This window comes from Xiphophorus maculatus, chromosome 8, assembly GCF_002775205.1.
Source record: "Xiphophorus maculatus strain JP 163 A chromosome 8, X_maculatus-5.0-male, whole genome shotgun sequence".
Classification (NCBI taxonomy): Eukaryota; Metazoa; Chordata; class Actinopteri; order Cyprinodontiformes; family Poeciliidae; genus Xiphophorus; species Xiphophorus maculatus.
Window position 1 is genome coordinate 10,487,207 of NC_036450.1, and position 24,831 is coordinate 10,512,037.

Sequence of the window (24,831 nt, forward strand, 5' to 3'; positions counted from 1 at the left end):
TACATGACATTAAGTTGTGGGCTGTAAGTTGAAAAAATGTGGAAATGCCACTGCATACCCATGTACATTATGTGAACAATCGAATTTCATCATTTTGGAGAATATCAAGTGCTGAAACCTCCATACAGTTCAGTCTGACAGAAGGTTAGAACCTGCTAAAAGCAAACATTTTCAGGTCACATTATAAAATAAAATAAAATTCTGCCACCTTCAGGACTTCAAGGTTCAGCGTTCATCGTTTTCACCCCTCTGGCAAAAAAAAATCTACAATGCACTTTCTACTTGTCATTCCTCTGCTGGATCTGAACGTCCTTGACTGCAGTAACAGGGGGGTCTGTCACTGCAATAAGGGAGCAATGGTATGCTGTATTGAATACAAATACTCGTGATGATAATAAATGTGTTTATCTTCAAACAGTCATGTTTTAAAACTGGTTTTCTCACCCCATGTTTGTGTACTTTTGTTGAGTTTAGATATTTCAGTCTTAACGCCAAACAAAACAAAGCATGTACAATCTCATTTTAAAGCAGATTAAGTTTAGAATCCGCTATGAACAACACTACGCAATGCGCATGCTGGCCTTCGTCAAGTTGTTAACTTTTAAAAGAAGAAAAGTTGTTCCTAGACATTCAATAATTGGAAATCTTCCAGCTGATATAAAATTTCAGTTTTGGCATTTCTCTGACTTGTCCTTCTTTAGAAGGTTTCAATTAAAGTCACTGAGAAATATTATTTCAAATAATTTCTTGGTTTATTTAAAACCCTTGTTCAAGAAATTTGAGCCAAAAAACACAATGACTCATAAGTTGCAGAGCTTTGTCTCTTAGTTGCTGAAGTTATAATGTCATCTGAAGTTCTTAGAAAACTTTAAAAACTTTCATTTTCTTCTGGTTCTTTTGTTGATTAGGACTCATACTGATAAATGAAATCCTTCTCCATTTTCAGCTTCTTTGGGTTAAAACTAACCAGTTCATAATTTCATTACCCTTGACAAAAGACATTTTTTTTGTCCTAATCCTATCATCCAAGGTTCTTCAAAGTATAGTTCTGGGCAGTCAGTATCACACTGACTCTGAAAAAGCCTCTGACTGAAGACTGTTGTTGTATATCAGTATTTTTAGGTTTGATTACTGCATAAATTAATCTTAATAAAACACATGGGCGCTGTTATTTTTACAGCTACCCATTTTGAACAGCTCTCTTTATATTTACAAAATTGATTATAGCATAAGGCAGCTCTAGTTATAACTAGATGTGTGTTTTTAAAGGGTGGACCCTTAACACAAAGATTAAACTTTAGCTAGCATTACTAATAATGAGAAACACACACATGGCAGCCATTTATCTTTTAAGATTTATTTGCTAATGTTAAAAGTTTTGTGGTTTACTGACCAGTTTTACCTGCATTTAATAACACATATGTGACTTTATAGACCATTCAACAGTTGCTTTTTGTATTTATGTTGTCTACAAGAATTATTTGACTTGTAGTTGATTGTCTAAATAATCCTTTTGTTTTTACATTCAAGTGGAAGTAAAGCCATTAAATTATGTCCATCATCAGTCTTTTATAATCTGGTTTGAAGCCAAATGGAGAAGGGACATCCTGCTTTATTGGAGGCGTTAATTTATCGGATTTGAAGAATAGGTCAATCAAGTCCCTTGGCGTCACTAATTTCAAACCAAGCAACTAATGTAAAACCTGGCACTGATGTAACAATAAACTCCATTAAAATTTTTTGTTTCTGATTATTATAATTGCCTTAGCTACTGGCTTAGCTAGTGATGGTGCCTGTAAATATGTTTGCCACTAGTTTTCAGAAGCCTAGAGTGAAAACTTTTTTCTTTATTTAGCACATAAAAGATTTGAGGTTCTCTCTTACTAGGCGATGAAGCACCCACACTCGAAAAAATCAGATGTCATTTTCATATTTCTGCATTTAAAAGTTGGAAATAATTGGTTATTTTGCAGTAGAGATAAATAGTTTTACATTTTGAAACAGCGTTAGAAGTTTTTGCTGTTTAAACACCTGAAGGCTTTTATTTGAACTCTGATCGACAGTCGTGCCACGGCACAGCATTTTCTCACTTCTAAAAGTGTGATTGTACTTGAGAAGAACTGCTTTTATTAATGTCTTCCTCTTATCATTTTACACATTTAAAAGCTGCAGGCCTAGGAAGCCCATCTGAATGTGTGTGACTTCTTTTTGTATCGGTTACATGCTTTAGCACAGACGTTGTCCGTCATAAGGCTGCAAATCTGACATTGTCCTGAAAACTAATCCCGCACAAAAATAAAAAAGGATTTGGGTTGTTTGGCGAGGGCTTTAGCAGCTATTATGGGAAAAGCATAATCTTTGGAGATTCAACAGAAAGTGAGTTAGATGTTGACGGTTGTTGATGGAATTGGAGTTGTTAGCTTGCGTGAGGTTGTTTTGTTTGAAATCAGACTGCCATTTTTATAGGCATGGATTTATCCTGTGGATGAGAGTTGTAGACCTACAGTGTCATGGCACTTTTTTCTGATCTTGTCATGTTACAACCACAAATATTATTGGACTTTATGGGGATGTTATTTGATGGGCCAACACAAAATATTACAATCTATAAAATTTATACGCAGACTCTCAATTCACACACAGTCAACTTAATCTCTTTTGTAGTACCGTATGTCGTTACCAACTTTGCATAACTAGTAAAGGCAAAGACTATACAATATATTGCAAATGTATTTTCATCCCAATATCAGTGTGTGCAATATTCACATCGCAAAGAGTGCAATAACTTTTGGCTAATCAGTGACGTGCGGTCAGGGGAGGCAGGTGAGGTAGAGCATCACCTGTCATCATGGAAGAATAATATAATGATAAGATAAATTATATTGCTATTTTCACCCTGTGTTTTGTACTATAAAGTATTTATTTTTCACTTAGCTTAACCAATTTTGATGATTTTTTTTTTCAAAATCGCTGAATTTTCGCAATTTCCCATTCACATGCTCCGAAGCGAAGCTGGTGAGACAGCAGCGAGCTGAGCCTCACCTGGGATTGTGCAACCTCTGGGTAACTACACTGGCTGCCATTCTATGGGAGCATGCTCCTCCTGTCTGTACGTCGCCAATAAAATGGTTAAAAAACATTTAATAAATGAACTGATTTTCCATCATTTAGCTTATCTATATAATGTGCAGTGTTTGTTGTCACCAACTGTGTGTGTTACGTGATTTCGTGTGCTGAGGAGCGATCAGAAACGGCAGAGAACAGACTCGAGGTGAGGCAGGCAGTTCTCTTGCCTCATGGCAGGGGGCGCTCATGATCCCAGACATTGTGACTCCGCGTCTGCAGAGTAAGAGACAGCGACAGGGAAGCTACACGCAACGAGGCTACGTGTAGCTTGGCTAATACAGAGAGAAAAAGGTGGTTTGAGTTGTACTTCAACGTGTTTCCCCTTTGCTGTGCAGCATAGCACTAAATTAATAATATCTATATTTCCAAGTTTCATTGAGTTAACGGAATTATTCTAGCGCGGCTATGGATGGCATGTGAAAGTAAAGTTTTTGCCCTTCAATGTTGTCCGCATGCGCGAAATTTCCGTATGTAAACAATAACATGCAGGGGGTCTTATGATTTTGATTAAGTCATTGCCTCACCAACCATGAACCTCACCGCACGTCACTGTGGCTAATATATTCAAAGTGTGATGATCCTGTGTTTTACATGCTGATGTAATCTTTTGCCAGTTGGAGAGAGTCTCACTGCAGCAGATGCTCATAAATGACTTTGACCAAAATGCTAAAAGTGTAGGAAGCACAATGAGTAATAAGAGCCCTATACTTATTAATTCTCTAAGGTGGGATATGAATAAAAAAGGCAGACGTTTTTGTGAATGTCTTTAAATCTGTCAGGCTGTAAGGAATTAGAGCTTTAAAAAATTGGAATACTTTGATATGCTCCCTCGTATCTGAATCTGAGGAAAAGTTGAGCCACATTTTATGTTGTCAATTGTGTGTATTATTTTTTTTATCGCATTCAACATATTTCATTGTTACACATGTTACAACTTGTTTGTTGTTTGTTGTAACATGTGTCATGTATGCTCCTCCAAATTGCTTTTTTCCAGAGCTCTTCTACAAATGGTCTTGCATGTGTCACATTTATGCCAATTGGTTGATCTTAGCTTTGAAATTAGTGTTGTTGTCCTTATAGAAGGAGAACCTTCTCACCAGTTTCAAGCCTCTAATGACATTTAACAGAATCATCCAACATTGCTCTGTATTTAGCTTTCTCCATCTTCCAATCAGCTGAAGAAGAGCCGTCCCACTGCATGAAGCTGTCATTTCCTTCAGGGTCATGAGCAGTGTTAGTTTCATATCACTTAGCGTTTTGAATATAGAGCAAATGTTGAAAAGCTGTTGCCTTCCAGTTCAGTTGTGTGCTACTTTTGTTGCTCTGTCACTTCCTTCCCCATTAACACACAACACGGTTTGTGATTATGACTCTGAATCCTTTTTCTAGGCGTCTAGTTGTTATTAAGAAGCAGCTATGTTCTGCCTCAGTCCGAAAGCAGAAGTATATGCCCGATCGTCTCTGTTTTTTCTTTCCTCTCTGGTGGATTTTAGCAGTGCATTGTTAAGTGTCTCTGAGTCAAAGGGCATGTGCAGTGGGAGCCGCTCAACAATCACAATAGTGGCACGTCGGGAGGCAGAGAATTGACACCGTCGCCCTCAAAAGAGCTAATTTACAGCAAAACGGAGTCCAGGCAGAGTTTATTATTCAGCTCATACCTGTTTGCAAGGCACACAACTCTCTTCTCTTCCTTTTTCTATCCTCGCCTCCTTCAATCTAATCTGAATCTTTCTATTCGCTCTGCCGCTATTTCCCAGTCTTCTTGTTTTTGCTTTCCCTTCCCATCTTCTCATCCCCTCTCCTCCCTCCCTCCTTCCTTTTTTCTTCTCTCTCTCATCTTCCTCTCCGCTGCATCGCTCACTCAGTCGGAGAGTCGAGAGTCTCTCCGCTCGCACTTCCTCGCTGCCGATGCCTCGATTAGCTCCCCCCTGGTCTTGCTCCTCTCTACTTATCCGTTTTGCTCAGTCGGAAGCTGCCCCTTCCCGATATTGTGGAAGTGCGATGGCTGTCACGTTGCCGTTTAATTAGGTCCCACTGTTATTTTGCGGCGGAGTGCCTCAGCAAAGCAGTTCGGTGCTGTTTTGTTTTGACATGTCTGTTTACATCAGCGGCATGGCTCGCAGGGCAGGGGCACCCGGGGGCAGCGGAGGGAGCAGCACTAGCAACAGAGGAGGAGCTGCTGGGGGAAGAGGAGGAGATGAGAAGCGCGAAGCAGGGCTTGCCGTAACGCTGCCCGGAGGTCCAGGAGCCCTGGCCCATGGAGGGAGAGGGCCAGCAGAGGAGGAAGCTGGGGAAAGAAGTGGCGGCTCAGCCAGGCCAGTGTATGGAGCGGGAGGCGGAGCGTCAGGATGGGGACTGAGTGGAGGTGTTTGTCGGGGAGTTTGCGTGTCAGTTCAGGAGCTCAGCTACTGTCTGTGTCTGCCCTGTTGTTGCACAGTGCTACTGCAGCATGGAGCAGACCCCAACATCCGCAACACCGACGGCAAGTCCGCCCTGGACCTGGCCGAACCCTCCGCCAAGGCCGTGCTCACAGGTCAGTCATCTGCAACACACACATGCATGCACTCAAATGCACATACTTCCTATAAAGTTTGGAAGAGTCTTTAAGTATTACATTTAGTGAGACTTGATTTTTTTTTCCCATCATACAAAAAATATCCATTCATGAGTCATCATCATTAACTTTTATTTAACAAGGATAAAAACATCTTGAGATGAGAAATCTCTTTTACAAGAGTGTCCTGGTAAACATGTCCATCTATCCCTTTCAATCCATCCATCCATCCATGGGCCACTTCAGCCCATTCATCCAGCTGTCCAGTCACTTTGTGTTTTATTTGTAATCAAAAATGGTCTGTAAAAAAGCTAAGGGATTCTTAAAACTTTGGCCTAGAAAGTGAACCTTACGCAGGATAATGCACATATAGACAGATTCTGTTCTGGTTTTTCTTACGCTGCTCCTTTGTCCTACTTTCTTGTTTGTTGTTTTCCCTTTCTGCCCGTTTAGCATTCTGTCCGTTACTGGGGCTACAGGCAGTGTCACCTTTCCATTTTATCTATCATCCATAGACACAATCTTATTGTCATTCAGACTACACACCATACGGCGCACACCAGGAGGAAATATTGTTGCAGTGACTCTGAAAGACAGAATCCTAAGTTGATAATAATGAAAAATGTATACCAATTCTTATACATTAAAAAGAAAAGTTAAACATTGCACCTTGCATTTGTGTGAAATATTCAACTGTTACAACTGTTTAGAATCAGAGGAACATCTCCCACACTCTGCATACGGTACATATGCGCAATTTATTTCTCACACTTCCCATGCCTTTAAGGTTCCTGTTCCCATTTCAAGCTGCTTTTGGCTCAAACAGCATTCATCAGTCTGCAGCTCAACAGAGCCACTGTCTATGGAGGAACTTTCTGTTTCCTACCTTCCCGGTCCCTCTCCAGTCTTTGCCTCGCAGCTTCTTTTGTCATTCTGCAAACAGCATGAAAACACTTTGAGCCCAGAAGGAGTTGGCACCTCTCATTCATTACACCGTTGGTTTGTGGAGCAAGGATCATTATCATGACTACCCTCATCATCATAAGTGTGCAGCTTCAGCTAACATGATGTGACCTAAATGATTTGAGTAAACATTATACAAGTCCTGGTAAATAAGAATTTTCCTTAGAAATTAAATCCAACTTTTGCTGCAGGAAAATCCAAACACAAATAGCAGCCTGATTGGTCTGTGTGCACAGGAATCGAGTCATGCATCTCAGTTTAATTCATTTTTATAAATTGGTTCCACAGAGAGCACCATGAACGTTGAAGTCTTTGGGTTTTCAAAGAGTGCAGCATCTCTGCTTTGTGGCTGCTACAATATGAATCTGAATCTTAATACCCAATTAAATACATTAAACATACAAGAGTAGCAAATTAAAGTTCCCTCTCATTTGGCGTTTTATTTGAAAAACTTTCATTTGGATGGAGCAAACAAAAAGCCCTGTGAATACAGTTTTAATTCAATTAATTTGATTATTACTTAATGAAATAAAAGCTTTCTCTAGCTGGCTTTGCATAAGAATTCAAGTACAAGTTTTAGTGTGATATGGAAAATCAGCCATATCAGTCTTTTCAGTTACTCAGCAGGGAGCACAGAGATGTATTTTGTAGATTATGAGAAAGAAACGGAAACTCTCAGTGAGTGAGTGATTAGAATAATGCATATAAATTTACACATTTATTCACACTGCATTATAGCCCACATGCCATGCAATGATGCGTTTCTGCAGGAATACTCTTTGATCTACTTACTGGTAAGTATTCAAGCAGAGATACATCAAACCATCAGCCAAAGATTTAGATTAACCGATTTTAGTTTGATCAGCTCTGATTAGTGACTGGGAGGCAAAATACTGGCTGACTCAAAGTTAAGACCATCCAACATTTTTGGTCTTAAACACATCAACCAGCCACATATAATTTGCTTTGAGATTTCTAAAAAATGGATAAAGGACATACAACTTCTATCAAAAAACCTGAAGTATAGTTCTTAGAAAAAACTAGCTTCATAAGCTAGGTTTCATTTAGCAATACGGCCATTTTAGTTTGGTTTGTCTTGTTGCTGTTGTTTTCCTTTGTTTTGAGTTTGAATTTTTTGAGACACAATGTACTTCAAGTGCTAATTATTAGCACTTTCTTAATCTTGATATTGTTTGGAAAAATTGCACATAAAGAGATTAGTTAAAAATGTTATTGGGACTAAATTCTCTGTTGTGATTTTCACATAGGGTTAACTGTGATAATGTCACTGAGTCATTCATTGACTTTTTATTGAACATAAGCCACCCAAATAAGGTTATTTTTCAGCATCTCAATTGTATTTGAGTCAAGACTTTTACTGGTCCATTCCAAAACTTACACTTTAGTTTGTCATTTAGAGACGGTGTTGCTGCTGTGTTTTGGACTGTTGTCCTGCTGCATAAGCCAAGTGTGCCAGAGCTTATTTGCCAAAATTGATGGCTAGTCATTCAGCTTCAGGACATTCTGGTTGAGAGCAGAATTTATGGTTCTGTCATTACAAGTTGTCCAGGTCCTCAAACAGCAATTCTGCCTTAGAGCATTAAACTACCAATACTGAGCATTGTTGTGGTTCTTGTTTTTCTTTTTTTTTTCCAGAAATGTTTTAAAGTAGATCAAACGTTGTGTACACCTTTCATAAGGTTCCACTTTAATAAAAATTAAGTTGGTCATCCAGATGTTTTTGGCAAATATGTATTGCCAGCTGTCCCATGGATTCCGTTTTGGAACAGTCTCTCTTATAATGTTTATGCATGAAAACTGGATTTATCTAAGGCAAGTTAAAGTTATGCAGGGTTCTTTTATGACCTCGTCGATTAGTCGTCCATGAGCTTCTGGAGTAATTTTGGTTGTCCACTGTTCTGCGTTTTCTCCATTTGATGGTAATGAATCTCACTGCAGCTCATTCTAGTCCCGAAGTCTTAAAAATGGCTCTGCAATCCTTTCCACACAGATGAAAGGTCAATGATGTTGTTTGTCATGTGCTCTTGAATTCTTTTAGATCAAGGCATGATGTGTTGCTGCTTGACATCTTTTAGCCTTCATGTTATTGGACAGAATCTATTGAAGTGATTTGTGGTTTTCTTCATGGCTGCCAGGGGTCAGGTCTGGGTGTGGCTGGTGAAATTTACTTCAGCTTTCCAAAACAGTGTAGTTGATCACTTAATTAGTGAATTAAAAAAGTGGAGGTTATTACTTGTTTTAATATCGGTTAAGTATAATTTAATAAATTACTCATAATTTAAAAGGTACTTTTTGTATTTAATCAGTTTCTTTGTTTGATTTAAAAGTTGGCGGAGTAGTGAAAACTGAAATATGCAAGAGGCCAAATACTTTTACACAGCACTCTAACTAAATTATCTTCATTTTGTTAGCTACACAAGTAAAAATACATTAAAATCCTGAAGTTCTAACAGAACTCATCAGCTCTTCTTCACTATGGCTCTTGACATTGACTATTGATTTTCGCAGCATCAGATCTGTTTTTGCACGCACTTGCATCATCAGTCCCCATTGTTCTGCATCTGTGGTAAATGAGATGGACCTCTGGACACTTCAGAGATGAGCCAGACTGTGGCAGAACATGAGGGCCAATGATCCTGTGGAGAATGATTTATTTATGGAGGCAAGATCTGGTGTTAGTGTCAGGATTATTAAATGTTACCACATCTGTAGCTAACTACACAGCTGTTGTCAAAGTGGATTTAACACGAGGGGAACTAAGTTGGTACAGAAAGTGTTTCCACATATTACACTCTCAATGAAGTCAATATGAGTGTGCTTGTGGAATATGATGGCATTTGAAGTGGTAACAGTTTAAGATTTATTTTAATCTGTCAAATATTAAGGAAACTATAAGCAGAAACCTCTGCAAAACAATATTTTGCTTCAACAAACACAATCCTCAACTAAGAAAGATGTAGGATGATGATATAATTGGAGCTACAGTAAACAAGTCCATTCTTGTCCAAAGCAAGAACCTGGTGGTGAATTAATTATTGTGGATATCCGTGCTGATTTAGTTTATGTAGAAGCAACTATGGTAACTACAACTGGGACAGAAACTCATGGAGGCAATTAAAATGTATTAGTCACCTCTAGCATTTCTTACCCCCCAAACAATATTAACGTTGGAATCTATAGGGACAAAAAACAATCTATAATTCTGCCTAAATTAGAAATAGCAATGAAAATGGTGGCTACACCTTCATTTGGATCAATAAGCAATCAAATGCAGAGTGACTCAACTTCCAAGTGGATTAAAAATACAGCAATAATGATCGAGGAATCAGCATAACCAAAGTTGACCAACCTGGTCTTTAATATTCTTTAAAAAAAAGAAAAGAAAACTAAAGCAAAATCACTGGAGGAGTAAACAGAAAGCAGCACAGATTTACTGTCTAGATAAACAAAACAAAAAGTATCAGCATAATATCTTAAACATTTTGTTTTTTAATGTCTGACAGCTAACACTTAACCATTGTAAACTGAACACTTTAGGCTTAGATTTAAGAGGTTCAATCCTTCCAATTTCTTCACTCTGTTTATCCATGCATTGTCTCTTGGGGGCTAATGTCTACCTCCAAGCAGTGAGTGGGGGAAGATGGGGTAAAACTAGGTTGTCTGTTAATGTAGGTTCAATGCAGAGATATGTGAGACAAGCAAGTGTTCACACACAGATTCAGAGGGCAGGGACATTTAGGAATCTATAGACCAATGTAAACGGCATTTTAAAAGGGCTAAACTGTCACTAAAGAAGATAGTACAGTGTTTGTAGTATGTCATTTAACAGAGAGCACACAAGACAACAACATAAAATAAATTGGAGAAAAACAAAAATGGGACTGATCTGAACAACTGGGGTGAGTCCAGTTCTGTGTGATGTCAGTCTTTGGTTGTTCCAATGTACATGGTACAAATCACCAGGAAACACATCAACAAACAGGCCAGAGAGAGACGTGAAATCAACTATCATTTAGCCATCCATTTGTGGGAGTGGATGTAAATTTTTGAGCTTGTATCTGTAATTGTAACCCTATTTTGGATCAGAGAAAATCTTTTGCACGTCATCAGAACTTACCAAAGCACCATTAATAAATAAACTGAAAATGTTTTTGCAACATTCAGAGAGCTATTTTGAGTGTAGCCTTTTGTATGTAAGGTTGCTCATTACAATGCTTAATGAATTAAAATAGGTGTGCGATTCTGGAAAAATGTCCATTTATCCCAGCGGGCCTGAAATATTCTCTGATCCTGTAGCTGATATGTTTCTTATGAAAAATAATTAAAACATTTACTCTTGGCTGCTTGAAACATCTGAATCAGCTTTCTCTTGTTGCAGATGATGATTGAAAAATAACTATTTTACTGTGTGTTAAGACAGCCATTTGTTGCTGCTGTTCTTTGATTTCAGTCAGGTAATGTCTTGAAAGTGCAACCTGTCTCTTTATTTGTATTGACGGGCACTAATTACATAAACTATCATCCTGCCACACTTTTTGCCATTCTGGTAGAATCCTACAGTTGTAATTACTGCAGTAAGTGGTGCGTTTAAGCGTTTAATGCGATGCACGGAGAGGTTGTTTTATTAATGGATAAAGGGTCACGGTTCCATACAAGCTGTTACATTTTTACCAAGGACATTTCGTTTCCAGAAAAAAAATCAGATCAAATAGCATGTGTTTATTTCAAGGATAATACTGCCTTGGTAAAGGTAAGGGCTCCGTTTTCTTTTACTCCACTTAGAAGCTTTACTCTGTTCTCTATGCTGTGTTGCAGCACGGCTTTCTGGTTCAGTCTGCAGCAATGAAAGCTCATATTGAGTCATAAATTAGCTATATTGCTCTGCCAAATCCAACAGGCTGCTCTCAGACATGATAAACTCAGATAGAAATGTGAAATAAAATGTGTAAGAAAATGGCTTCTCTAAAAGTGGCTCTACTATATCACAACAATATCATAAAAAAAAGGTTTTAATTTAATGCATATGCAATTTTGTTCAGCTCTGCTTTCACAACAGTTGCTTATTTGTGGTGTTAAAATAGAAACCTACCTATGTTTATACTTATCAAGTGATTAAACAGAACATGCACAAGTTTGCTGGCAAATTATTAAGCACCTCTGGAGCTAATTATGGATGTTTATCATTTACTGGAGGGAATCTGCTTTGTTCAGCCTGACTTAAGGTGAGACAGGTTAAAGAAGCCTGAGCAAATTAGCATTCTGTGATCAAGCAACACAATTTTAAGCACAACCTCAAGGAGCTCCTGTCTGTGAAAAAGGTGAATGAGAATGTGACTCTAGAGGTGCTCATTTAATCAATTATGCACAGCAGATGATGGACTGCACAGTTAATATTGTAACAAATACTTTTCAAAGTTTAGGAACAGTGGAGTTATAGGAACACAAACCTATGAAGTAAACAAGGGCTGGTTGGCTCTGAGTGCCAGTTAGGAAGACACGGTTAAGGCTACATAATATTACTGTAGAACATGTGCCAAACCTGGCTAGGGGTGCACAGATTGCATTTTTGTGACTGATCACAATCTTTAAATAACCTGACTTGTGGAGGTGGTTATGATCAGTTTTACTTGCAAGTATTGGCTGATTATTTAGATAGGCCCAAAAAATCCAACCCAACCCAAACCCGTAGACAATGTGTCGGAGACCCAATCCAACTCCACTAATTAACTTTAATTGTATGTCCGAACCTAAATAAACCCAACGTATTATAATTATGTTTTTACTGCTTTCATTTTTAGGACATAATTTGAGTAATCAGTGTAACTTCTCTCATTTTTAGCTTTTGTTTAACGTCTTCCGGCACCATTTTGTGGCAACGCAGAGTGATTGATGGGAGCGCAGCACGGTGGAGCTGTGTGCGCTTTGTGCCAGTGTGCTGCACTTGTTACAATCTAATGAACTTCTGCCCCTTTATTTCCTCAACTGCCAACTCCTATATTTTGACAATAGTAAGTAGATTAACATAACTTTGTATTGTATATTCTTGTTTGATTTTCTCTGTGCTGGATGTATTGCAGGCTTATTAAAAGCATCACAGAACTCAAGCCCCACTTGACCCGACCATCAAGCAAATAATTTTGGTCCGGTCCTGCCCGAATTATGGGTCATGTTCTGGCTTTACCCATAAATCTAAACTCTTAACACCTGATCACCGATCATCCAACATTTAATAAATGAATGCAGATTTATCGATGTACCCATGAACTTTACATTTAATTTTAATGCGGCATTGTTGTTTTTTTGCTTTTTGCTTTATTTAACATTTCATGATATCTAAAATCTTACTTTTAGACAGAAATCCTATTCAAGATATTATTTAAATTTCTCAATATTGGTAAAATTTGTATTAACCAGGTAGCTTTATGTTCAGATATTTTTAGACAAACAGGCTGTTTTATGATGTGGAAATGTTTACACATATGTTTCTATAGCATGGTTGTGTTGACATTTCCACTTAGATTTTTTTAAAGTGTTTATGTATCAACACTGACTTTTTATTTGCCATCTCTAGTATGATAGGGAACATGGAGCTGTTACACAATCAGTATATTTTTAAACCGTGCATTTCTTAACCCCCCACATCTCTACTAAACTGCTTTCAGCTAATTACGTAAACTGTGTTTTGACTGAGTCATGTTTGTTTGAATCATAGCTTTGATTCACCTGATTCCTATCATGAAAAAAAAAATCTGTTTTGATCTCAGCTGCCTTAGAGCTTAAAAGCAGACACATCCATTACTTTTCTACCTCTATTCACTAGTGTGTAACTGAATTGCTTTCATGCAAGGTCAAAGCAGTGATTTGAAGTTCTTTTTACAACTCTGAGGCCAAGGTCACTTTTTTACTCTCCAGTTTTTGCAGGTAAATGGGAAATTATTAGTGATAAAATCATAACATACATTTTTTTGTCATTTTAATCATAAATGGTCAGTAATTAGTTCTACATGTTCATCAAAGTTTATATAACAGGTTTGGTAAGATGCTATGATAATTTGTAATTAGCTGATAAAATCTAGAATAATGTTCCTTAAAGAGGCTTGGGCTGTCATCAGTTTTGGTATCAAGTATTTATGAGGTAATGGAAAGCACACTACTCACTGAAACTAAGTTCAGTGATACTGAATGGTCGTAATGGCTACATATGAAGCTGTTCTATTTATTTCCAAAGGCAAACTTTGACATAAGTTCTTTATACTGTAAGAGATTCATCTTTTTCATATTAACCTACTTTACAAAAATATAAAAAGGAAAATTGGTTTACATACTTCTCCTTAGGGTATACAGAGAAGTAGACACGATACGAGTCTACTTCTCATACAGCTATGTCAATGGTTTGTTCCAACATGTTTCTTTGTCTTATCACTTTTCTGTTAATGTGAAAGTGACTCGACTCAGTTGTTTGGTTAATTAAAAATAATTTCTAAGTACTGACTGGTGCTAATATTCAGTAATGCCTGGAGCTTGGGTTCATTCCAAGTGCAACAACTAGCTAAGGCACTTGTACACTAACAGCCTGAAAAATCACTTTAGCAAACTGTGGATAAGTAATTGGGGAAAAAAAACAAAGTAATGATGTGAGAAGTCTCAGGGGAGCCGATGTTGGATCACCGCAGGAACTTTCCTTTACATCAGTCTGCTCTGTCGCTGCTGATTGATCTTTTTCTGCCCAGAAAGCAGTGATTAGGACACTTTCATCAAGTTGCGTCTGCCCTTGAACACTCCCCCTTGGATCCAATGATCTCTCAGCCACACTTTTTTTTCCTCCTCATCAGCTAATGTGTTGTTTAATGAGCTTGCAACTACAGCACCCGTCCCCCTTCGCTCTTCATCTTTTCATCAGCCACAGTCTCTGGTCTCACTCTCTTTGACACTTTGTCCATACTTTTTTATTTTCTCCCCCGCTGGTGTTTCTGATTACTTTCACTTATTCCATTTCAGCACTTGAAATATTACACTTGGACCCATCCTCTGCCAGTCTGACAGGAGCACATGACTCGAAACCCTTTCAGTTGAACCGTTGGGTAATCTTCAGCCAACCACCCACACGCTAAAGTGAAGATTACACTGCCAAACATCACCGCCAAAATTTTATAAACCCAGTATGAGGATAGGTGTTTTATCAAGCATATTCAGCCAAATTAAGTGATTTTTACTGGGAGGAAAAAAAAACCCTGCTGAGTTCATTACATCCATCTGTCACTGGTTGGGTTAATAATGTTTCTAAGTTCTTGGTGTTTTACTGCTCAATTGTAGAAAGTTGATTCTATTAAATTTCTAAAGACCAGTAAATAACCTATATTCAACAATATATTATATATACATATATATTACTATCCGTTAGACACCGTGAAAGAAACAAGTGAAGCAGTGACTTCACCACTACAATGATCAGATGAAAAAGTAAAAGGTGCTTGTGTTCAACTCGAACACAAACGATGTGAATAACATTTAATGCACAAAGACAAATCTAGAGGCCGACTGAATCTCTGTGGCTTCAAAATCTTCACACTGTTCCATTTTTAACTAGCCATAACAGACAAAAAGCATGAAAAACAAATGCAATGTGAGGATGTTTATATTCACACCTTTTTGTTTCTTCTCTACTTGCATTGCTATAATTACCAATAAACTCTCTCAACTTAAAATAATGCAAATAAATACGGGTGGGTCATTATTTATTGTCAGTGAATAACTTATGTCTTGTGGGGTGTTTTTTATTTTTATGAGAAATATATTTACAAAAGGCTGGTCTACATATCTGAATGGTGAAGCTTAAACAGAAGGAAGGGTAGCATCTACATTTAGTATGTTTAGATTTCTGAAAAAACCTTATCTAGTTTTTAATGACTTTTAGTATCAGTCTTATTTTCTACTCTTGTTTTTGTAGTTGGCATCATGTAACATTAGGAAATTTGTGTCCCATTTACTTTTCTGTAGGAGAAGAAACCCAACAATCCTAATTGAGGGTTCCTACAAAGTCTTAACCACTCCTGAAATGTTCCACTTAAAGTAAAATATTGAAGTTTGAAAGGTTTTAATGTAGGAGACAAAAATAACTATTAATATTCATTTGTGTGAACTGTGAGTGTTCAGATTTTAGGAGTGAACGAAATGCTGGAATGAATATTCACTCAGAAGAGAAATTAGACCAGAAAGAGCGACAGTCCATTAGCTCCTCTTAATTACCTCTATTGCTATTCAAAGATCAGCTGCTTCTTCGCCTTGAAAATCAATTCTTTTCTCTGGGCCAAGTCACCACACACACTCCGACACGCACACGGAAGAATTTCTCCTTGATCCACAATTTTTCATACTTATACCAGACCCACAACTCAAGTTCAACTTTTTGCTCCAGTTGCCATGAAATGTAAATATACTTAAAGTGACGGTAACACAAAAAATGAATAAAAGGTACATTTAAAAAACTTTTAATTTAGAGATCCACCAATCAAACTTTTATGGTAGATTACCAATTGCCAATTTTTAACCTGGGCTATTAGGGCGTGAGCACTGATTTGGAGAAACAAAATCAAACATTTGAGTTTCTGAGCATTTGGTCATCAAGCAGAGCTGATCCAGCTGAACTTCATATGGTTGCATCGGTGCAACTAAGATGTCATATTTTTCAATTGGCAGATCTGCAGCCGTTTTGTACTGCTTAAATTCCCTTCTTATAATTGTCTGACCAATTTAAGTTTCTCTATAGCTGATATTTATACCTTATATATTTACAAACCAGATTGACTCTTGTATCCATCTTCTATCATTCTGTTGTTTTATTGACTTAGGTTTTTTGTTGATTGTGAATTGGGTAGCTAACTGATTAAGCAATGTGTAACTAGTTTGTATTTTTATGAGTGCTGTGGAAACAACTGAAGTGTTCAGTGAGTGAAAACACTGTAATCTGGATGACAACAAAGAGAGACGTCGTATTTTGAGCTACAGCTGCTCATTCAAGCTGAAAGAATCACAGCGACTGTCACATCAGAGCTGGCATATCTCAAGATGTCCGTTCTAAATTGGTATTGACAAAGCAGGACTTCGACTTTTTGCTCTCCGAATTGATCTAAGGGAATAGACTTCAGATGAGGATGACTTTCTCTCTCTTTGATGCAAAGCTTTAGACAGGCGCAGGGGGTTGTAGGGTTGCTCAGTATCTGTCAGAAACTGCAAGACAACATCAATGTGACATTTTATATAACTGGTTTCTACAGACCTGTGAAGGTCCAGGATTCACTTGGGAATAATATGTCAAAAAGTGTGACCGTGTTTTCTTCAAGGTTGTACATACTGAAGCAGCCTGGAACAAGTAAACAGATCAGAATTGTTTTCATTTTTGTTATTCCACCTGCTTACTTAATTCCGCTACAACCTTGACACTTTAATAATGCTATTCTCACATACCACAAAATGGTACCTAAACAAATTTGTTCAAGTGTGTGAAAAGGTAACAATGCATGCATTTGTTTTTGTTTCTTAAGTCACCAGGTAGTGACACACTCCTGACCCAACCACAAAGTGACCATAATGTGCTAATTTGTCAGAAAAAACTGCTTTGTTAGAAAAAAAATGTGTGTGTATATATATATATATATATATATATATATATATATATATATATATATATATATATATACAGTACAGACCAAAAGTTTGGACACACCTTTCTAATTCAATGGGTTTTCTTTATTTTCATGACTATTTATAAGGCAAGAAATCCCACTTATTAACCTGACAGGGCACACCTATGAAGTGAAAACCATTTCAGGTGACGACCTCTTGAAGCTCATCAAGAAAATGCAGAGTGTGTCCAAAGCAGTAATCAAAGCAAAAGGTTGCTACTTTGAAGAAACTAGAATATAAGGGGTATTTTCAGTTGTTTTACACTTGTGTTATTCATAGTTTTGATGCCTTCAGTGTGAATCTACAATGTCAATAGTCATGAAAATAAAGGAAACTCATTGAATTAAAAGGTGTGTCCAAACTTTTGGTCTGTACTGTATATATATATTTTTTTACCAATTTTTACAAACTCAAAACTATTGTCACTAGCAAAGCTCAGGATCAGCTACAACCACTTAGTTGTTTTGTTTTACCACTAATGTGCCACTGCCAATTGTTGTGGTATATGAATTTGCACCATTAGAGTAAAAGGAAAAGTAAACATAATTGTTAACATTCAGTAAATAGCACATGTACCGAACAAATGCAGCGTTTTTATATATGAACTCTCGCAGAATATTTATATGCAGAACTAAGTGCAAAATGCAGCGTTCTGTTTCTTAACTTTAAAATGTGACACCAAACCAGAGATGACCCCCAGCTGTCACTGAACTCTGCTACATAAGTTTCTCATGCGACCATTAAGATTAAATCTTCAAAACTTCTTTTGAAACTTCATCTGAATGAAGAAAATACAAAAATAAACAACTTTACTTGAGCTTTTTTGTTTCTCAAGAATTTACCATCAGATGGTCATGGTTATTTTTTTCAGCTTCTGGAGAAAGTTCCAGATGGCAGAAACACAGAAAGGTTGTCTTGATGGAGCTGCTAGCTGGCATGAAATGGTCAAGAAAAATGTGTTCTCTGACTATTTAATGGCTCTCAGACATTTTTATATTGTATCCCTGTCATCTTGTCACAGCTGGAACATCTACTAATCTAATTTTTTCCCCTCCTGCCAGACAGATTTTTTCTTGTCCCTTGGAATCAATTAGAGTTTGTGTCCACCGTGTGCTGCCTCTTACACTAACAGAGCTCAATAGAAGCTCCTGGTGCTGTGCGACTGGAGCGAAAAGGGAAAACAAATATAACTTATTCGAAGCTGCGTTCCTGTCTCTCCATGAAGGTTTAGTGCTCCTGCGGCACCAAGATTGCGAGGATCCGACATGAGCAAACACTTCTCTGTTGTAAATAACGTGAAAAAGAAATTGACGCTGTGAGGAAAGGTCCATAGTGGGCAGACAGATTTAACACAGAGGAAAATTGGGCTGCGCTCTTTAACGAACGCAGGCGGAAAATGATCAGATACTGTAGTTAGAGGTGCCATGGGCGTCTGGGAGATGGAGAGAACGCCAATAAAAAGAAAGAACCTTCATTGATGTCAAAAGAGGGAACAAAACAATGTCAGGGAAGATGAAGAAACCTTCTGGTCTGGCTGACAGATAAAGAGATGAATTGATGCGACTTCCAGTGAATGTGAAGAAACTGGAAGAAAAGGGATGGTTGACGGGAGCATATGGAAATCATGCACACAAAGAGCCGCTGTGAAAGCTCCCTCCTGCTAATGCACAGATTAGTCTCACACCTTTAAGTGCGTATGACAGAGAGAAAGTGAATTTGTGTTGCTTTCAGCTCCTTATCTGAGACAAACCCATTGATTACCATGAGGACTGCTGTTCGATTGGTCCCCTGTGATGAATGAACCCCAGTCTTAGTTCCCCTGAGATGCTCTGTCTCTTTCATAAACCCAGACAGATTTTTCTTTCACTATCTTAAAAGGAACAAAAAAAAGGGGGATACCCTAGTGAAAAGAGGCAAAGCAAAAATAATATGTATTTTTATATTATGTGTGCGATGCTTTTTCAGAGTTCACTCACCCCATTTGGGCTCTCTTCCTGCAGCTGAAATTGGCTAGTTTTCCACATCGCTACACAGCTCCACAACTCAAAATGAATGATGGTCAGCCGCTGTGCAAGAGTAAACTGACAATAAAATGAATTAAAATAAAAGTTCAGTGAATTTACATGAAAATTAAGACAGGGACTTGAGTGTGTGGGTATAAAAGACATATCCATATGCATCACTCATCCTCTTTCAAGATTCTGCAGGTTTGAAATTGATTCTCAATATAATTCGAGTGGTATAAATTTGGAAATATTGAGTTATCATGAAATTTGGAGACTATCTTTTGTAGAAAGAGAACTATGTAAACGTGCCATAAATCTTTTTAATGGTCCGATTGTGTTTTTATGGAGTCTCATTGTGTTGAGCTGTCCGATCCGGTGTGGTTGGAAAGCTGCTATGAATCAAATGCAGGAAATTGGTTGCGTGACTTTTTGTTTACGTGAATCGGTCAGGACTGCCACGCTATGGTCTAATCTTATACAAGCTCATCTGTCCAAAAAGGAAGAAAAAAAAACATCGCTGTTTTTAGTTATTTGTATGCAAAAGAAGAGACGATGCTTTTGTGATACACAAAAGCAGACAAATGTATTTGTAGCCTTACTCCTCATTGAGTGGTTCATTTATCCTGAAAGTAGTATAATTAAAAGGAAATGTCTAATGTTCATCTGCTTGCCTTCAGGCAAGGTTATTTTATGTGTGTTGCACATTTCAGCAACGGGTAATTCAAAGTGCTTTACATGATTAAAAAGAAAAAAAGTGAATGCTGCTACTCCGTGTTAGGGTGTTTATAGGGGTTAGCACTCGCTCTTGTCTGGGATTGTAAAGTTTTACATTTTGTCTGCTCGGGCAGATGCCACTGGTTGAGGTGATAAAACAAATCGGTGGTATTATATGGCCTCGTCAGAACATGTGCTCAACCGAATTTGCAGGGCACACTGTTTTGTATTTTGTCCAACTTTAAATAGCCAAAGTACTTCCACATGACTGAAGTGTTCTGGCCCTTCTTCTTGACAGTGAATAACATGTCATTCACTGTCTTCTCTGTCTTCTTTTCCTTTGGGATACACTTTTTTTCAGTCCTGTAAAACCATTTATCTGTAGCTGCACAAACATCAGCTGTTGGCACATCTGACTGCTAATATCCTGTAACTTTACGTGGCTCTGTTCCAGAGATTCTTCTCCAGAACAGCACCTTTGGTTGGCTTTGAACATATCGACACTTGCTGTGCTATGTTAAAGTTTACATTTATCAAGTCCACTATTTCCCAAGAAAACACACTTTCATCTAAATGTTGGCATTTCCAAGTAGGCATGTTATATTTTATTTTTGTTCGAGCTGCTCTTAAATTTCTCTACCTCACTTTAAAATCAAACTAAGCATTTTGTTGCAAAGATTTTAAAACAACCAGCTTTACATAATACCAGAGAGAGACCAAGAAATGTTTGATGATTCTTTACTAAAGCTTCCACAGACGTATTGAGTCCTTGAAATGTTTATTCAGGAATAAAAAATGGGAAACCCAGCAAACGTACCCTGGCTAACTTCTGGATGCACTGAACAAAAGGTTTCTCTAAGGAGATTTAGCTGCTGTGCTCGGATAAATCCCACAACGTGGTTTTTAGTGGTGGCCAGCATCTACATTCAAATGAGAAGGTGGAGGTGGTGACCAGAAAACACATTATTAATCCAGAGCAGCTCTCCTTGGTGCACTTTTGTGAAGCAATTAATCACATGATGTAAGAGGTGAGTGCTGAAACAACAGTCTTTCACAATTTTCAATCCACCTCCCATTTATTCACCCTCCCTCCTTCTCTTTGAAGGGTCTCCTTGCACACAGATCCACTTACAACGTCAGCTCTTGTGACCTTGCTGCAGCTCCAAGTACATCGGTCATCTCCTGACTCAGAGCCGGTCATTGTGTAACAGCAGATAAACCGCTTGTAGAATAAGTGATGTGTGATTTAGAAACACACACACACTAACCCACGGAAGCAGACAGCTGGGCTGTGAGGTTACTTGTTTCTCAGTGAGCATCATCTGCTCTGGTGGAGCTGCTTAATACACACACTGTATACTAGGCCCTTATTGCCTATAAGATAATGAAAAATAAAAGCTCACCTTTGCAGATTCACATATGGAAATGCACAATCGGGCCCTTCGTTACACAAGAACTGGGATTTAAATGATGGTTACTGATGTCTACAGGAAGTTACACGCACGCACGCCCCCACACACTCATACACAGTATCATCATTCAGAGGGTTGCTGGCCTGTCCTGGGCTATAACATGTCCTTGTGTCTTCTGTTTGGGTTCAGCCTCATGCACACACTTTACCTCTCTGGGACATGTTCCTCCATACCCCCTAAAATTCAGCTTTACGCGATGTGGAACACCAAACACTTGCATATGATTTACTTCTCAATGTGATGCACCTAGAATTTAAATGAATATCCTTAAATTAGCATGTGGTTTATGACTTGTGACTCAGAGAATCTTATCACGCAATCTGGTTTTAAAGAAGCAAGAACCTAACATCGTTCTCTGCTCCCCCCCCTCCCCCCCACCCTCTGTAATGTCATGAAATATGTTTAATTTGCCCTTTTAACTTGCATCCATGTTAACATTTTAGAGAGTCTCACCAACTTTGAATAATATAAATTGTCTCCCTTTTTGGCTTTACTCAAAGATTAAATAAGCATATCAGAAAGGGGGGATTGACTTGATGGCACAGTCTTGTTTTCAGTTATAAACTCGCTCTACTCTTCACTATGTTTAGTGGGGAAGGACTAAAGTTCAAGACAGCAACAACATATCTGTCCCAGCCCCTTTTTGCTGTTTAGTCAGTGTATGACACCACTAGAAATGAAGAAATTACTGCAACACCACAAAATGCTAATATTAACATCACAAAGGACTGTTTAGAATTAGGGCTGCAAAGTATATTTTGTATTTATTATTATATCAGTGTAAGTAATATGCATATTGTGAAGAACTGCAGTAGATTTCTGGTATTCATGAGGTTTAGGAATCACAATCTCCCACAAAACGCTGAAATCCATCTAAAGACACTTAAAACTGTCTGTTTTAATGGTTCGAACACCAAGTGCACCTTAAGTACGCAGAGTGGAAATTGTTCTGACTCAGCTGCAAAAACTAAAATCCACGGGTTTTATCAGTTTCTAGAACTATCTAACATTTATTGTTAAAACTTGCATCTATGGTAAAATCTCTAAAAAATATGAACACTTCTAATCGGAATGCAGAACATAATTTCTTGAGACTCGAGTTGAAAATTTGGTGTGATTGATTTTTTTTTAATGAATGTTTTTGAAGGCATTTTTGTAGGTAACCAGGTGTGAAACCAATACATAAACTTAAGAAAATATTTACTCAGGTGACAAATAAATAGAGAATTGTAATTATTGTAAGGACAAAACATCTATTTTTCCCAAGAAGATTTTTTCCCTGCTGGACACATATTAGCACGTAATCCAGGTGAATTTCTATTGGATTTTTTTATTTTTATTTTTCTGTATTTTCTCTGAATTTGCAAGCCTTGGAGTTGGATTCCAAGACTGTAGTTTTATTTAGAATGCAATTTGATTGGCAATAAAATTGTGGCGGTGGATATACAATTATGTAGAAAAGTTAAATGCAATCATTTTGTGTGAGAGAAAAACATCACTGACAGTGAGATGGAGAATGATTTGCATAACAAATGTAATCCAACTTGAAGCAAAGGCTGTCGGTTTACTTATGGGAAATTTAACCTCTCAGCTTAAAAATGGCTTAGAAGTCAAATTTAGTGTCTTGACCTTTTTCTTGTTCTGTCTGTTCCTCCCTTCTCTCTCTCCCACTTTCCTCTGTCTCTCCCTGTTCAGCTCCAGCTTCTGTTTCACCAATTATACTGTGTCAAATCCATGCATGTCAGCTTCCAGATCCCTAATCATCCCTTCTCTCTTTCATCTGTAATCCTTTGTTCCATCCTCCTACCCCACTTTTTCCCCTCACTGGTAACCTCTCCTCTCTTCTTCGGTCGTCACACATCTCCTCCCCTCCGTCTGCTCCACATACTAAACCCATCCTCTCTGTCCCTTCGAGTTTTTGATTCTATTTCTAATTTCTGTTTTATGGTTCTTCCTGAGACTTAAGCAGCTCTGAATTTAGAATTGCTCTCTTGTTAATTTTTCAGTAGAAATAGCAGTGGTAGTTTTAATAGGTGTGTTTTAATATCAAAAATAGTAATATCAAAAAATTATCAAACTTAGTAATTTTCTTTGGTAGCATTAGTATTCTGCTATGGTTAATAAGTTGCAGCTAAATATTTGAATTTTAAAGAAAAACAAGTGTATTATATATACCTATATATTTTTAGTTTCCACAAAACAGTAGATGTGCACAGAAATAACTACATTTCAGAAGAATATATGGTAACAGCTGGTATTTATTGTGTTAACGGGGGCATCAGTGGCTCGGGTGGCGGAGCAGGTGGCTGCTGCCTCGAAGATTTCCGGTTTTAATCTGAGTTTTCCTGGGGAAAATCAAGGGGGTAGCATCAAGAAGGGCATCCGGTGTAACATCTGCCAAGTCTGTGTGCATGCAGCTGCAGCTTGGGGGGAGGAGCCTTAAAGCAACAACATTTATTTTGAGAACAATAAAAGTTGTGCTAAAAAGTTATGTTTAAAAACTATCTGCAGTCTTTTTTTGGTAATGGCCTGGTTGTGGTTTCATTTTACTGCAGTCACTGCCTCACAGGCAAAAAACAAAAATCCACCAGACACATTAAATATTGCATTTTTTTATCATCAAACAACTTAAAATATTCTCCATTTAAGTATATTTTTTAAAGACATTGATGGTTATTATTGCTCTATGAAACAAAATAGGAAAAATATTTTAAAAATCCCAACATTACATTGCTATACAGCATTACATTTTTTTATTTGCACAAGTAAAAATAAAAAACTAAAGCAGTAATTGAAGAAAGCCATTGCATGCTCCTCATCACTGCTGAAAAAATTTGATGGTTCGTTCAATCAATCAAATTTTATTTGTATAGCACATTTCAGTAGCAAGGCATTTCAAAGTGCTTTACATCATATCAAGCACAGAAACACAATGCAACGTAGAATCAACAATCAAAACATGACATTAAGTAAAGTTCCATCAATAAATTTGTAATTGATTATGTTTCAAATACAATCCTAAATAGGTGGGTTTTTAGTCGAGTTTGCATCCATAAAAGATTTACCTGTTACACTCTTACTGTGTTATATGGAACAAAATACCTATTGCTATTTTTATTCCCACTCACGCTCACAATCATACAGTTTACAATGATGTAGACAGCATTTTAATGGGCTTCTAGCACAAGGCTCCGTACACCTCTTTCACGGAATTTCGAGCTGGGACTCCACCGTCCCTCACGGATTTTTGTGCAATTCTATGGTACCTGTTAGTGTCTAGAATTTACAGGGT

General features: G+C 37.7%; 1 protein-coding gene across 1 annotated transcript in view; it reads left to right on the plus strand.

Moving 5' to 3' along the window:
• The window catches only part of LOC102225103 (tankyrase-1-like), a 78,885-nt gene that overhangs the window by 4,366 nt on the left and 49,688 nt on the right, over positions 1–24,831 (plus strand). Inside the window, exon 4 of the mRNA XM_014470589.2 lies at positions 5,564–5,659. Coding sequence (XP_014326075.1) covers positions 5,564–5,659 — 96 coding nt within the window. The remainder of the gene's footprint in view (positions 1–5,563; positions 5,660–24,831) is intronic.